This window comes from Sus scrofa, chromosome 11 (assembly GCF_054392235.1).
Source record: "Sus scrofa isolate SSC_HxYL_T2T_F1_AM1 chromosome 11, Sscrofa_HxYL_maternal_Yorkshire_Landrace_v2.0, whole genome shotgun sequence".
Lineage (NCBI taxonomy): Eukaryota > Metazoa > Chordata > Mammalia > Artiodactyla > Suidae > Sus > Sus scrofa.
The window spans coordinates 24,207,097-24,222,420 of NC_139393.1; the positions used below are offsets into that span (position 1 = coordinate 24,207,097).

Below are 15,324 nucleotides of genomic sequence, written 5' to 3' on the forward strand. Positions count from 1 at the left end.
GCTCCCATTGCTGTCCTCCATACCTCTTGTACATGGGAAGGGGACCTGCTTGCCTTTGTTTCCTTCCTGGAGACTAAGATCTCACCCAGGGCATGGGCTTGGTCTTCATCATGTTTCTAGCAGTCAGTCAAGTGCTGCGAACCAGTAGGGTCTCAGAGGTCTGTGGAATGAATGAATGAAGTTACGTCCGCGATGTGGTAATGACATGTGCTAAATAACAGAGGTATTTCGCCTCAGACAGAATATTTGCAAGAGGATGTGGTTTCAGTAGGTGTGAATATATCTGTTTTTACCCTCAAACCTGCGCAGAGTCTTTCTTCTAAGTTCCCTCCCTTCTGGACCCCTCCATGTGCATTCCTGGTCTCTCTTACCTTCCTCTCACTCCACACGCACACTTAAGGGGCCACATAATTTCCTCTTCCCATGTATCCCCTTTATTAACAGCCTTCCTTGTTTGATGGCAGAATTTTGACTGTTAGCATCCAAATACTCAGCCTCATCCCTCCCTGTCCTTTTTTTTTTTTTTTTTTTTTTTTTCCCCTCGGGCCTGGTATCAAAACACTAGAGTTCTTACTCTTCGAAGTGATGCTGACCAAAGAGCTCAGCCATGAAAGGCAGTGGGACCCCTCCCTCGTTAACAATCCCAGGATCACCACCCCCGCCAGCCCCCTCAGAGGGCAGAGTCCACACTGTGTTTTGGGCTGGCGGCTCTGCGTTGCCCGTGCAGCAGGCAGCTTGAGCCCATTGACCTCAGTCTTCCTGCAGGTAAAACAACAGGAAGCCCAAGCAGGGTGGGGGCGAGGTGACCAGGTCTCCTCTGCCAGCCACGCTTTGGTCCAGCCGAGCAGAGCCCCGAAGGTGGGTGGCCAGTGAAAGCCAGCCCTTGGAGCAGCTCAGCAGGACTCCTCTGACAGCTTTGTGTCCTCCAGGCCAGACAGGAGGGGGTGCATTCAAGAGGATTGTGAGCTTCGCTAATGGCAAGCCCTCCTTTTAAAAGTGAGTGCAGCAAATTCATCAGATGGCCTGATGATCAAGTTGGATAAATAAGGAGATTTGGAGGTAGGATTCTCTTGAGGTAGAGAACAATAAACAAGAGTTCCCGTTGTGCCTCAGTAGGTTTAGAACCTGACTAGGATCCACGAGGACGCGGGTTCGATCCCCGTACTCACTCAGTGGGTTGAGGATCCGGCATTGCCGTGAGCTGTGGTGTGGGTCACAGACGTGGCTCGGATCTGGTGTGGCTCTGGCTGTGGCGGAGGCTGGTGGCTGTAGCTCTGATTCGACCCCTAGCCTGGGAGCGTCCTAAAAGACAAAACAAAACAAAACAAGAAAAACAATAAATATAAAAGCCCCTGTGAAGATGAGCCCTAGATGAAATAGTTGCTTATTAGCCCTGGAAGAAATTCCCCATGTAGTAAGCAAAGGAAACCGCTTTCTTCCTCTCATCTGTCATGCACTTGTTTCTTTTGTGTGCTCATTTTTGGAAGTTGTGGCACCAGGTGTTGCTCTTCTGTGGGGATGATTCCGTTACTCTCTGACATTCTTTGGGCACCTGGAAGATTTGCAGGAGCTTTGATGTCCTTTTTTCTAATAGAGCCTTGGGAATCACTTAAGAAAGATTTATGTTAAGTAGAGTGTTAGCATCCCTAAGAAGCTCATTTTAACGGTGCCTTCCTAACTAAATATTTAGAAGTTCAGGTTTAATCATATGGTTCATTCAGAGCTGTAATTTCCTTAATCCCGTGCTTACGAGATCAATAACCGTTTAAGCAAGATTGAATCTGCCGTTGGTTGGCCCCACCTCTAACATCCCACACGAAGAGCCCACCCCCTTCTCCTTAGAGCTTTGTTCACAACCCTTCAGCCTTGATCACTGAAATCGCACCTTGCCTTGAAGGCGCCCCCCTCCCCAGAACGCTAAATGAAGTCAAAGTGATGGAGTTAGAACTTCAAGGGGGCGGGGAGCCGGAGGGAGGGGAGCCTTCTGGAAGTAAAAATGGAGTCACAGAACGGTACGTGGCCCTGATGGACTACGGAGGGTACCACATGGTGTTGAAATAAGGTCTGCCTGCCACTGCTGCTGGTTGGGGGAGCCTGGGTCTGTCTGGAAGTGGAGGCGATGGCTCCTGTTTGCTGCCAGAGGGCTGGAGGGCTGGCTCCATTGGGTGCAAGAGGGGGCGAAAAGGGGACTCCGGAGTAAAAATGGCCTTGAAGAGTTCGCATGGCAGCTCAGAGGAAACGCATCTGACTAGCGTCCATGAGGACACAGGTTTGATCCCTGGCCTCACTCAGTGGGGTAAGGATCTGGTGTTGCTGTGGCTGTTGTGTACGCCAGCAGCTACAGCTCCGATTGGACCCCTAGCCTGGGAAGCTCCATATGCTGCGGGTGTGGCCCTAAAAGACAAAAATAAACAGACAAATCAAAATGGCCTTGAGATTGAGGGGAGGTGTGATACAGCAACTCATTCCCCCAACATGGAACTTGGCCATGGCCGTGTCTTCAAAGGGGTGCCGTTGGGTCCTTGAGAAGCAGACCAGATGCGAAAAAGATGCATGTCTGGCTCTTCCTCCTTCGGCCACTCCATCTCGGCTTCACTCCTAAGCCCCCAACCCAGGCATTACTTGATCTCTATATCTGTGTGCCAGTTGGTGCCTGTACAGCTATAGATCTAAGTATATAGAGGTACCAAATTGTATTTCCAAATAAGAGCTAAAGAATGCTTGGAGGCAGACAGCCATGAACTCTTCCCAGGCATATTTAGAATTTATTGTAACCTAAAGTTATGGAGACAGACTTGAAGGGCGACCTCCCCAACCTTGCTAACATGTAAGTACAAAAAGGCACAAATGGGATGGATATTGATGATGTTGTTTCTGCTGTGACATCATCCATAGACTCCTAGTGTCTTTGCTTTGCTTCCCTATAGTGATCACAACATAAATTACTTGTCTTGTTTGACTTCCTTGTTCACCAAAGTTGAGCAGATTGTGGCCGTTTTCAACGCTTCTACCAGACAAAAAGCTTGGGACCATTTCTCGAAAGCTCAGCGCAAGAACATAGACATTTGGCGAAAGCATTCTGAGGTTGGTGATTTTATTATTACTTTTTAACCATCATCACACAGCTGGATTGGCAGGGATTAGTGTGGCCGCAGCCACGATGGTTTTTGTTGCAGCGGGCAGTCCCCTGCCATTCTCCTGTCCCCTTGTCAGCCCCCAGTCCAGCTCAGATTTGTTCCTTATCCAGAAAAGCGGCTGACCGACTGCCTAGCGGACAGAGTGCTTTTCTCCCCTGCGAAGGGAGGTGAGAATCCCTCCCATTCAGAGTGAAGAGCTCAGAAATAAACCACATTGCCTAATCATTTTCAACAACAAAAAAAACACAGGTGTTCCCATCATGGCTCAGCAGTTAGCAAACCCGACTAGCATCCATGAAGATGTGGGTTCGATCCCTCGCCTCGCTGAAGGGGTTAAGGATCCAGTGTTGCGGTGAGCTGTGGTGTAGATCGCAGATGCAGCTTGGATCCCAAGTTGCTGTGGCTGTGGTATAGGCCGGCGGCTACAGCTCCAATTAGACCCCTAGCCTGGGAACCTCCATATGCCATGGGTGCGGCCCTAAAAGACCCCCCCAAAAAAAAAGGGTAATGTAAACTAGAAAACTGGTTTTTAATTCAACAGCGAGGTTTTTTCAGTGCTCTCCCATGAGCTGAGGACAGGTTCGGTCTTTGGCTAGAAATGGCAGGTATGCCTTTCATCCATGGCTTCTCATCCTAAGCAGTGTCTTCGTCCCCCGTGCTAGCCAGGAGGTCGCATTAGACCTTTCCCTGGAGCACGTACCCTCAGAGAAGTGAGTGTCCGGGCTAGCCCCATCCACCCTTCTGCATCAATGCACGCGTGAAGTGTGAGTACCTCCCCCAAGGCAAGCGTTCAGAACTTGACCTTCGCTGCCACCTTAGAAGGACCAGACTGTCATTAGGCATTGGTCGTCCAGCTGTTATTTTTAACTCCGCAGTGTAGTGTACGCTTTGAACCTGTAATTTAACAGTAAGTATACTGTCTCTGTTTGCTTCCTCCTCTTCTTCTTTTTTTTTTTTTTTTAAATGAGAGAATGTTTTCCATTTGGATGCCTCTCCATCTCTAGCATGTTAAGATTATAAGTTCTCTAAATGATAATCCCCTCTTTCCAAATCCCAAACTCCTAGAAGGTAAGGTTTATTTATTTAACCATGCTGGGCTCCCACTTGTAAAAGAAGTGTTTTATGTAGAATTTGAGGAACCACAGAGTCCTGGGATATCAATCACTTGGGTAGCATTTTAAGTGCTCATTAACTGATGCTAAATTGCAGTCTCATACCAATGGCACTCGACGTAGCATCCACATGCATACCAAATGACGTCTTTATTATCACTGCTATTATGGGGAATACTGAGTGACTTCACAGTAATGGGACACTTCAAACGCTCGTGCAGTTTATTACCAAGAAGGGCATTTTTTAGTTTTGTGCACCGATTCTGAGAAGGTGGTCGGTGACTGACGCAATTCTGTTCCTCCGCATGGGACGGTGAATAAGGAGGAAGTGGGGTTTCTCTTTCATTTTTTCAGGGGCCAGAAAAACCAAGGGTGCTCGCCCTGACCTCTCCCAGACACTGACTGTGTCGAGGTTGATTTTCCATGGAAAGAGTCCTGAGCAATCCACGCTGAGACATGACACGTGCAGGGTTCTGAAACACACATTGGAATCCATACACGGTGACTCCGTTTGGAAAACGATCTGCCTATGGATTGCTTTAGTGTCTTTCCTTCACATGCAGCCAGACATGATTAACAGTCATGTTCAGAGAAGGGGCAGGTGGCCTGATTCTCGACAAACCCGATTGTGCCAAGGCGGTCGGCAATAGTCAGTTACTGACCTGAGTCACGCCTCCTGCCTTAGCCGATCCCTCTCCCGCAGCCCTGCCTCCCCGTGCAGTGCAGAGTGGTCCTCCCCTTTGCCGAGCAGGACGCAGACACGGGACACAGGAAGGCTTCCAGCTTTGTCCCAAAGAAGCCTGCTTGCTTTGCTCCCTACCAAGACGTAGCCAGGAGCACAGTCCAAAAAGATGACCCTGCAAAGGGTCTTTTTGCCCCTCCTCTCCCCGCCACGCCCATCGCCTCTTTTGATACACGAGGAGATAGAATTCTAAATTACCTTTGATTTTCTCTCTTACATGTCGCTTAATTGATTAAATACCAGTTGGCAATTTAACGTTGCGGATGATTTCTCAGTTGCATATAAGCTCGATAATTGGCTTGATTTTGCCACGTTGCCGGGAACAGCCTCTGTTAATTATCTGCAACACCTTTGCAGATGTATCAGCGTGTACTAGTGATTTACGGCTGAACCAGAGGGACCCTGTGGCAACACCCTCCGATTCCCCCCCGCCTCCAATTTTTTTTTTCCTTTCCACCACCCTTCCCCATGAGAACAGCTACCATGTGACAGTCTCATTCATGGAAGGGACTAAGCAACAGGCCCTGTTTCAGCCTCATTTATTCTTTCCACCTGACATTTCATTGTTTTGAGTATTTTCAGGCCACGTCTTGGGGAATTGGGTTATCCCAAGTCTAAAAACTGCCCCGCTCATCATGGGTGACATCCACCTCCCAGACCCAAGGGTGCTATTTAAGACAGAACAAGGACCTCTTTCTATGTGGTCCAGTGAGCAGGTGCTGCCTCTCATGCTGGTGCCTGTCACCACTGCCCTGTGTCTCAGTCCCAGAGACCTTGCCGTCTGCCTCCCCCTTTCCCTGTCTTTGTCTCTGCACTGATGGTTCCCGGGGTTCAGAGCTAACCATGCAAATGTGGTTGGTGACACATAATTCCCTTTCCATCACGCTGTGGTTAAAATCTGCACACTAAGGAGAGAAGGGAATCGAGAGAACCTGTAACAGAATAATCTAGACCCATCCATCCATCGAATGGACACTTCGAACTGTGCTGAAAGCCAGTACCATTAGCACATGAGGCGTTATGATGTAGTTTTCTTGTTATCCATGGGTTTATTTATTGGAAAGTGAGATCATTGTACCTATTTGACTTTTGTTTAGAGACTTCCTTTGAAATGGGGAGAAAAACAAGAATGCAGCCCATCTCCTCTTTTGAGGGTTTTTTTTTGTTTTTGTTTTTGTTTTTTTTTTTTTTTGAGGACAGAGCATTAAGAGAACAGAATGGATAGGGATTCACAATATAGAATATGCAGCCTGATCAGAAAGGATATACTTATTCCACAGAAACAATTACAGTGTCCTGATTTCGGGGCACAGCAGTAAAATGTTAGCATGTAATTTTGTTACTTTTTACAGGGAGTTTTCACATCTCCTCTTGCATGGAAACAGTCTTGTATTCCTCATAGTCCCTATGTATGTGTGAGCAGACAAAGGCTCAAAGAAATTAAATGCCTTGATCACTGTCACTCTTCTAGGAAACTGAGAGAGATAGGACCCTAAGGTCTTCCACAAATGCTGAAACAGCCATTACAACCCAAACAGTCACCACCCCCACTCCCTCCCCACCGTGATAAGGTGAAACGCCAAGAACAAAGGCATCTGGTTTTATTTTGTCCTCCAACACCATTTGAATCTCTCCATTTGGATACCTGAAGCGTGTGTGTATGTGTGAGATCACATGTAGGCACATACACACATCACATGTAAGGACACTCTTTTGCACGACCAATAAGAGCAGCCAGCATTTTCCACCTGATGAACCAAGTCTCCTCCACGATGCTGAGTATCTCACATGCATTAGCTTTTTTTATACTCAGAACTCTTAGCGGCACAGTCTCTCGGTGGGTGAATTGACGCTAAGGGAGGGGAAGAAACATCTGTAAAGGAACACCGTGGGTCAGTGGTAGACCAGAGTCTCTCGCCCACATCCCGAAGCCGCAGCTCTGAGCCTCCTCGCTCCAGCCCTGGTCAGAGGCATTTCGCAAAGACCCTCACAACAGCCGTGCTGGGTGGATGTCCGTGTCCCCGTTTTTACAGATGCAGAAATTAAGACTCAAGAGTCTAAAGCAGTTGCTGAAGAGCTCTTGACTCATCCTGGATGGGCAGGGACTTATCCCAAGTTACGCACCTGGTCTCTCCACCCTCCCTGGACCCCTAGAACCTCTTCCGAGATGAGGCGGGGCACCGTGTGGGAGGTGAAGACCTCAGAGCCTGGGCATTCCGGTGTCAGTCACGATACACCGAGGGATCACGGGGAAAGGGGTGGCGCGCCTCCCTGACCCTGACGCCCGTGCGTCCTCTGCTTCCAGGAGCTCCGGAACGCTCAGAGTGAGCAGCTAATGGGCATCCGCCGCGAAGAAGAGATGGAGATGTCGGATGATGAGAATTGTGACAGCCCGACTAAAAAAATGAGAGTCGATGAATCAGGTAACGCTGAGAACTGCCCCCGCCCTGGGAGGTACCGTGAACGATTGTCCTCATCTTAGCGGGAGCATGCGGAGTGGGAAACGGCCACATCACTCACTTTTATTTGAGTTATGCTCCACGTCTCTCTTTGAGTGACTCTGCCTTTTATTAATAGAACTTGAAACCCCGTTTTAGGAACGTAAGGATTTACACTGCTGCAGGTGTTTCTCTGTACGTAGGTCTTGGGCTGTTAGGCATTTTTTTCAGGGGTATTTGCCTCTGGCCATAAAAATCCTTTTCCAGAGCCTGGCAGCCACCCCTTGATGCTGAAATACAGATAAAATCTGGCTCCCGTCAGTGTACTCCTTACGTGGGAAATGTTTAACCTAAAGACGCTTTCTAGCCTCTGAAGCATCGTGCCGGAGAATTAAGACTTTCTTCCCATAAATTCTAGCTCCTAACCTGTAATCAAAGGGATGGCCCCATTTGGTACTAAGAAACGGGCATCAATCCTTGAGTTATAAAAAGGAGAGACGCATAGAACCTTGCTTTATGTGCTCTGCCTAATCTGCGATGCTGATTTAAAACTCCGTTCTCAAATTGCATATAATTCCCTTGGTATTGTAACAGCAGGCATGAGAACTGCTTGCTCAGACATAGGAGACACCGAGGGACGTGGCTTGTCTGCAGGGAAGAGCGTTTTGCCTAAAGGGCCTGGGGACAGCTCACAGTTGCCGCTGTTGCCAAAAAAAAAAAAAAAAAAAAGAGGAATATATCATAGATTTGATATATCACCTACATGCCAGTGAATAAAACACACCTCTCCCGTTTTAACAGAAAGATGCTTGGGACCAGGGACAGAGGCTCGAATTTGTTGGTAGAAACCAATCAGATGATCTTTGCTAATCTGTTGGTAGAAGCCAAAATCAAGATTCCAAAATGGACTTCTCAAAGTCCAAAACGGTCATCAGAGCCCATCAGAGCATTCAGAATTTCTCCTTCTCTCCAGGGCTTCCGAAGAGAATGCCAGAAGCATGAGATGAGCCCGAGAGAAAGCTCGGGCATCTAGACGTACGCAGAGGGGAATTGAATTTCCTTCGATCCGTGGTTCTTCATAGCATGGTCCCCAGTCCAGCAACATCAGTCTGGGAAGTTCATCACCTAGGAACTTATTTGAAATGTAGATTCTCAGGTCCCTGCTCAAGACCTACTGAATCAAAAGCCCTGGGAGAGGGGAGCGGGGGGCGGGGCCAGCGCTCTGATTTAAAGCCCTCCGGGAAATGCCAATGCAGGCTGAAGTTTGAGAACCACTGCCTTAGAAAATTTCCCTTTCATCCTCACATGCCATTCGTTTAAAGCTTTTAGAAGCTCAGCGTAAGAGCAGGCACTATGCCACTATTTTCTGAAGCCGTGTATGCTTTGTCTGAAAAATGAACCTAGCGTTTAGGTGTCAGTAGAGGTCCCTTATTAAGCTGCTCTCAGGTTTCTCAGGACGGCTCCGTTATTGGGTTTGGATTTGCTTCTTTGAGGAAGCCACTTTCCTCGCAGCCTTACTATTCTGCAAACCTTCCTAGGGCAAAAGAGGGGAGAGTGAGTTTGGGGTGTGCTTTTTCCCTTAACTTCCATGAGATCTTCAATACATACATAAATACATATTTTTTCCTCGCAAAAAAGCTTTCATCATTTTTGAAGTTTCTAGATGAGGGGCAAGTTTCCGCAAAACCTGGATCTTTACCATCCTGATAAGGTAGGTGTAGAGGAAAAGAACTGACTCCATAGAAATTCTCATTTGAATCTCTAGTGCTTTTTTTCCCTTCTTTTTTTTTTTGCGAGGGAGGGGGAGGTGATGTTTCTTTTCAACCAACCTGACAATATCCCAAGTAAGAGATATGTATCATTTCATAGCCTCCTTGGGATAAGAATAAGAATGGCTCAGAATAACACAGACTCAAGAATAATAACACGCCTGCCGAGGGAATCGTATAGGTCATGGCAGCTAGCAGACACCTGCAGGACGGGCCCCTGATCTCTGTCTCTGGAGGATTCTCAGGGACACCGAGGACCCGTTCCCTCAGTGGGGACCTCCCTGGAAGTTTCCTAAAGAGCCCTCTTCCCAGACCTCTGTGGCTTTTCTGCCCAGGCCTCTGAGAAGAGCCTGAAGCAGGACCCCCACTTGGAGAACTTTCTCCAGGCTCGTTCCTAGGTCAACAGAATTAATGAACGCTGACACAGTGCGTGTTGCACCCGAGGCATTTGGAGGACAGAAAGACCTGGGGTTCAGACGCCAGGCCCCGAGGAGTTGTGAGTCCTTTTTGTGCTTTTCGAAATAAGATGGACCAGAGAACGTGGCATGTGGTTTATGAGGGATGCACAGGACTGATTAGAGGGAAAGGAGAGAAGCTTATCTTTCCTACTGCCCTGGGCCCTCAAGATCCTGCCACAGGGCAGCTCGCTGGTTGTTGTCTGTGCGGCCATGCCTAGTTGGGAGGCAGCCTGACAGCAAGAATCTCTGCCTGGGAGTTCCCGTGGTGGCTCAGCAGGTTAAGAACCCGACCGCCATCCATGAGGATGCAGGTTCAATCCCTGGCCTCATTCAATAGGTTAAGGATCCAGCATTGCCGCAAGCTGCAGTGTAGGTCTCAGATGCAGCTCAGGTCTGGCTTGGCTGTGGCTGTGGCCGTGGCCATGGCCAGCAGCTGCAGCTCCGATTGGACCCCTGGCCTGGGAGCTTCCATAGGCAGCAGGTGCAGCCGTAAAAAATAAAAGGGGAGGGAGAGACGTCTTCGTCTGGTGTTTTGACCAAGCCTCAGACAAGATCCCCGTGAACTGCTGAAAGGCAGCACCTGGGGGAACCTCACCTTTCAGGGGCATCTCCTTAGATGACAGGCCACTGGTTCACAGGTGCAGAATTGCATGAGTGAGTCTCCTCTGAGCAGGCCTCTCAGACTGGAGTGTTCTACTGCACTGACAGGAAATTGCCAGACCCGATGGCCTGGGGGTTGGGGACTGGCATGTGGATGCTGTTGTGTATGGAATGGTTGTGACCATGCAGGGGCCTCCCGTATAGCACAGGGAACTCGCCCCAACCGTCTGAGCTGTGTGATCGCCTCTATGGGGAAAGAATCTAAGAATGAATATGATGTGTACATGTATAACTGAATCCCTTTGCTGCACAGCAGGAATTTTCACAGCATTGTAAATCAACTCTAATTCAATAAAACCTTTTTAAAAATGAGGGAGGAAAAAGACCCGAAATAGAAGAAAAAATCTCCATCCTTTAAGGGAACCCCCCCCTCCCCCCCCGCTGCCTTCCTTTTCTGCCCAGAGTGAGGTTTTTGCCTCGGGTCTTTTGGGCAGCAGCTGACCCAGGAATTCTTGGAAATCTCAGGGGTTACCCTCCTGGGGGCCTCCCACCCACCCTGCCCTCCGTCTCCCTCCTAGAACAAAAACGAACCTGGGCAGGTTTTATTTCCAACAGGGAGATGGAGAGAAATTAACTTTGGTTTTTAGGAAAGGCAGGGTTTATTATGTGAAGACGGGTATATCTTGGGGTCAGGCGCCGTTTTTCAGGGCGTCTGTGCTTTTCTGATTAGGAGGAATACGTCATTGTTCTCCTGCCGTTCGCCACGTGTAGCAATTTCCAGTGTGTCTTTGGCCAGAGTTTCCCCGGGACCCCCGTCACTTGCCCATCACTCTGGGCTCAGCAGGTGCATCCTAAGAGGGAAAAAGGAGTTTGCTGGTGCCAAACTGAGATGCTGATAAAGATGAAAATGTGTTTCACTTAATATGTTTGAAAATCAAGACAGATGTATCGCAGCGCCCCTTCTAGAAGATGGGCATCCTGCTCCAAAGCCCGCAAAGATAATTTTTGATAAAAATTCAGATGTATTGTTGCACAGCCTGCCTCCTGCTGGACTCAAGCCAAACTCTTCAGACCAGATCTAGTCCTCTTTCTCTCCTTCGCTCTCTTATTCTTCTTTCTCTCTCTCATTTTCCTCGCCCTTCCTCCTCCTCTTCCTCCCCCCCCCCCCGCCCCATTTGGCAGTGGGAGAGGGGCAGGAATGAAAGAGAGAAAGAAAAAAAGGAGGAAAAAGAGGAAGTCTAGCCTAGATGGGAAGGCGTCACGTGGCACACTAATCGAGTGTCAGGATTGTGCGAGTTAAGTGAGTCAAGGCATGCAAAGCCCTTCCGACCATGTGACTGTCACCTCTGCTTTTTTTTTTTTTTGGTCTTTTTGCCATTTCTTGGGCCGCTCCCACAGCATATGGAGGTTCCCAGGCTAGGGGTTGAATCGGAGCTGTAGCCACCGGCCTACACCACAGCCACAGCCACTCAGGATCTGAGCCACATCTGTGACCTACACCACAGCTAACGGCAACACCGGATCGTTAACCCACTGAGCAAGGGCAGGGATCGAACCCGCAACCTCATGGTTCCTAGTCAGATTCATTAACCACTGAGCCATGACGGGAACTCCCACCTCTGCTGCTTATCTCAGTCACACACCCCCACCCCAGCACCTGGGCCTGGGCCTTCCGCCGAGTAAGTGTGCAATAAAAGTTTGTTGACTTCACTTTCATGAGGCCCTTCCTCTAGACTCTGTTTTTGATGCCTCCATCCCATCCGTTGACGGGAAGATGGTAGAACTATTTGCTCTAGTTCCACTGACATGGCAGGCTTTGAGAAGCGTGTTCCAACAAGGATGGCTCATGTCTCTCCAATATCCAGAACTTATACATGTCCAGAATTCAGGACCACAGGCTAAGGAGGCCATGGGCCAAAGACTTGAAACTTGGCATCCTTTTAATGGTCAACAAACATTTGTCAGGCACCTTGTTGTGCTCAAGGCTCTGTGGACCTAAGGAGCATGGAGAGAGTTAGACATAGCCTACCCTGCCCTCAAGAGTGTGAGAGAGGGAGTCCACCACAGTCATGGCTCAGCAGTTAACGAGCCTAACTAGTATCTGTGAGACCAAGGGTTTGATCCCTGGCCTCGCTCAGTGGGTTGGGAATCCGGTGTTGCTGTGAGCTGTGGTGTAGGTTGCAGATGTGGCTTGGATTCCACACGGCTGTGGCTGCGGCCGGCAGCTATAGCTCCAACTTGACCCCTAGCCTGGGAACTTCCATATACCACGGGGTGCAGGCCCTAAAAAAAATAAAAACAAGAAAGAGAGCGTGTGGAATACTTTTTGAAGAAGAATGGACATTTTGAGTTAATAGCGATGCAGTGCCTGATGCCAAATATATGTTAAGCCATTCTTTAAATTCAGTAGAAACCACAGTGAGTATCGCTACCCAGTATCGTGCAGTGTTGGGTGAGAAGACATTGTATGTTGAATGCAGCTTTTAAAGGAATCAAACTAAAACATCCCTTGCTTAATCGCCAACCCTTCGACCATCTCATAATGCACAAATGCTCTTGAATTTTAATTACACCTCATTTAAACTATGAGCTCCTTATAGGAGCCAATACTTTTTTAATCAGGAAGCGTATTTTCTGGGTTGTCAATTTTCCATGGAAACTCACCGCAACATCAGTACAGATTTTTTTTTTTTTTTAAATTCCAAACAAGGATTTTCCAGCTCTTTCAGCCAACTGAGTCAAATTAGGGACGCATTATTAAGTATAGTTGGGATCGGCAGTAGTCAGTCAGTCTGAGTAGTTTCATATGAACCTGGAAGCCTTGGGTTAAAAAAACAAGACTTTCTGGCTATCTCCTTGATCTCTCTGAGCACCACGGCTGCCTGCCTTTTTCTGATTCTGATTATTTGCAGTTTGGGAGTGCTTTTGAAAGATGTAAAAGATGGCCAACAGAGGAGTTCCCGTCGTGGCACAGTGGTTAACGAATCCGACTAGGAACCATGAGGTTGTGGGTTCGATCTCTGGCCTCGCTCAGTGGGTTAAGGATCCAGCGTTGCTGTGAGCTGTGTGTAGGTCGCAGACGTGACTTGGATCCCACGTTGCTGTGACTCTGGTGTAGGCTTGTGGCTGCAGCTCCGAGTCAACCCCTAGCCTGGGAACCTCCATGTGCTGTGGGAGCAGCCCTAGAAATGGCAAAAAGACAAAAAATATATATATATACATATATGGCCAACAGAGAGATTACAATTAGGCGCAAGCCTAAGAAGAGGCTCACGGTAGCCCTCAACACCAGCCTGGGCACAGGGAGAAGGGGCTGTTGGATTCCAGACCAGGGTCCTGTAACCAACTGCCCAGGGCCACCCAGTGGGGCTGTATCACTCACAGCTGGTAGAAGCTTCTGTTTTGGAAACAGTGAACATGACCTAAGCAGGCTTCTTCTGGAGTTACTCGGAACTGGGCATAGATGTGGAAAGCAAGATGGGGCCATCGGAAGCCCCACGCCAGTGACAGTGCACCCTGCCCAGCAGATCCCCAAGGCAAGAATATCAGCGGTGAGAAGGACAAGCCATTTTTAGACCTTCTGTCTTCATGCTAACAACAACCCAAGAGAGAAGCACAACAGCAACGTGTGCCCACCAGCCACCAACCAAGTTAAAGACGAGTGTTTTATTTCCAACCACAACAGAATGTCTCTGGGGAAACCCAGGTGCCACCAAGGAAATGTGATCCATTAAAACGTAGATGGCTTGGAGTTCCCATGGTGGCTCAGCGGATTAAGAAACCGACTAGATTCCATGAAGACGCAGGTTCAATCCCTGGCCTCACTCAGTGGGCTAAGGATCCAGCATTAGCTCACAGATGCGGCTCGGATCTGGCATTGCTGTGGCTGTGGTATAGGCTGGTAGCTGCAGCTCCGATTTGACCTCCAGCCTGGGAACCTCCATATGCTGCGGGTACAGCCCTAAAAAGATAAAAAAAAATGAAATAAAAAAAAATCATAGATGGCTAAAAGATGATGAAATCAAATTTCTCATGGGCCAAGTAGCCTGCTTCATTCCTAATCTCTTGAAATAGAGCTTCATTTGCAAGGAGCCAAGACTTTTTCTCTGTTTCTGCCTTTTTTTTTTTTTTAATCTTGCTAATCTTGCCAAAAAAAAAATCAAATAAATGTTTGTTGGGGGTAGATTTTTCAGTTTTCTGAATTCGTGGGCAGTGACAATTGCCATTCCGTAATGGATATGTTTCTGGCAAGTGTAGAAATGATTTTTTGACCTTTGAAATGTAAGAGGCAGATGCTACTAAACCCATCCGGTGGCACAGGACTCCTTTGGATCCGCAGCACTCCGGCCCCACCAGACCTTGTTTATCTGTTGTGTAAATTCACATTTGGAGCCTAAACTGTCTTGAAGCTGAGCCCCCTTATAATCTTATTTCCCCATAGCACGAGACAATGCCATGTTCCTAACACTGCTCTCCCATTTGCACAAAATTTCCGTAATCATGTGTTTTGTGTCAAATCGATTTGTGTTGCTGAAATTGCATGGTGTCTCAGAGACCACGGATTTTTTTTCCCCCCTAATACCCTAACCACTCAGCTGCTCTGTACCTCCAAGAAACCCAGGTGAGCCGTGGCCGAGGGTCTGCAGTATTTCACGCTCCAGCTAGGTGCCTTGGTGCCGGGTGGGTTCTCTGAACAGGTTCCACGTGCTGACAGTCGTGTTTGCAGAGCTGACTCAGGCTCTGTTCAGCCCTGGCTTCTTGCCTGGGGACATGAGCCCCTGGAACGTGGTGACCAGCTCTTGGGCTGACGGGCAGTTGGCAGGTGGAGGAGAAGAGTGAGGAGCTTAACAGCCAATGTTCAGAAAGGGAGAAGTGCGGAGACCTCGACCTGGGAGGGGCATAGACAAATGGCCCGTGGGCAGCACCACGTCACAGCCCGGCCGCCTGTGCACAGCCCACGCTGCCCTGCTGCCTTTCCATTGCCAGGAGCACAGTGCTCTAGATGACAGTGTATTATGTTTCCTGGGCATTTCATGCTGATAAGGTTTGATGCAGGATCATTACGTAG

General features: G+C 48.5%; 1 protein-coding gene across 36 annotated transcripts in view; it reads left to right on the top strand.

The window, feature by feature from the left end:
• ENOX1 (ecto-NOX disulfide-thiol exchanger 1) overlaps positions 1–15,324 on the top strand; it is a 658,487-nt gene that overhangs the window by 510,799 nt on the left and 132,364 nt on the right. For 30 of the 36 annotated variants that reach the window (XR_014819510.1, XR_014819512.1, XR_014819511.1 and 27 more), the window contains 2 exons: positions 2,978–3,084; positions 7,297–7,414. Coding sequence is in view for 26 of the 36 variants with exons in the window: in XM_084981818.1 (XP_084837944.1) it covers positions 2,978–3,084; positions 7,297–7,414 (225 nt within the window). In the remaining 10 variants the exon portion in view is untranslated. The remainder of the gene's footprint in view (positions 1–2,977; positions 3,085–7,296; positions 7,415–15,324) is intronic. The other 6 variants (XR_014819514.1, XR_014819513.1, XR_014819515.1 and 3 more) reach the window with 1 other exon arrangement.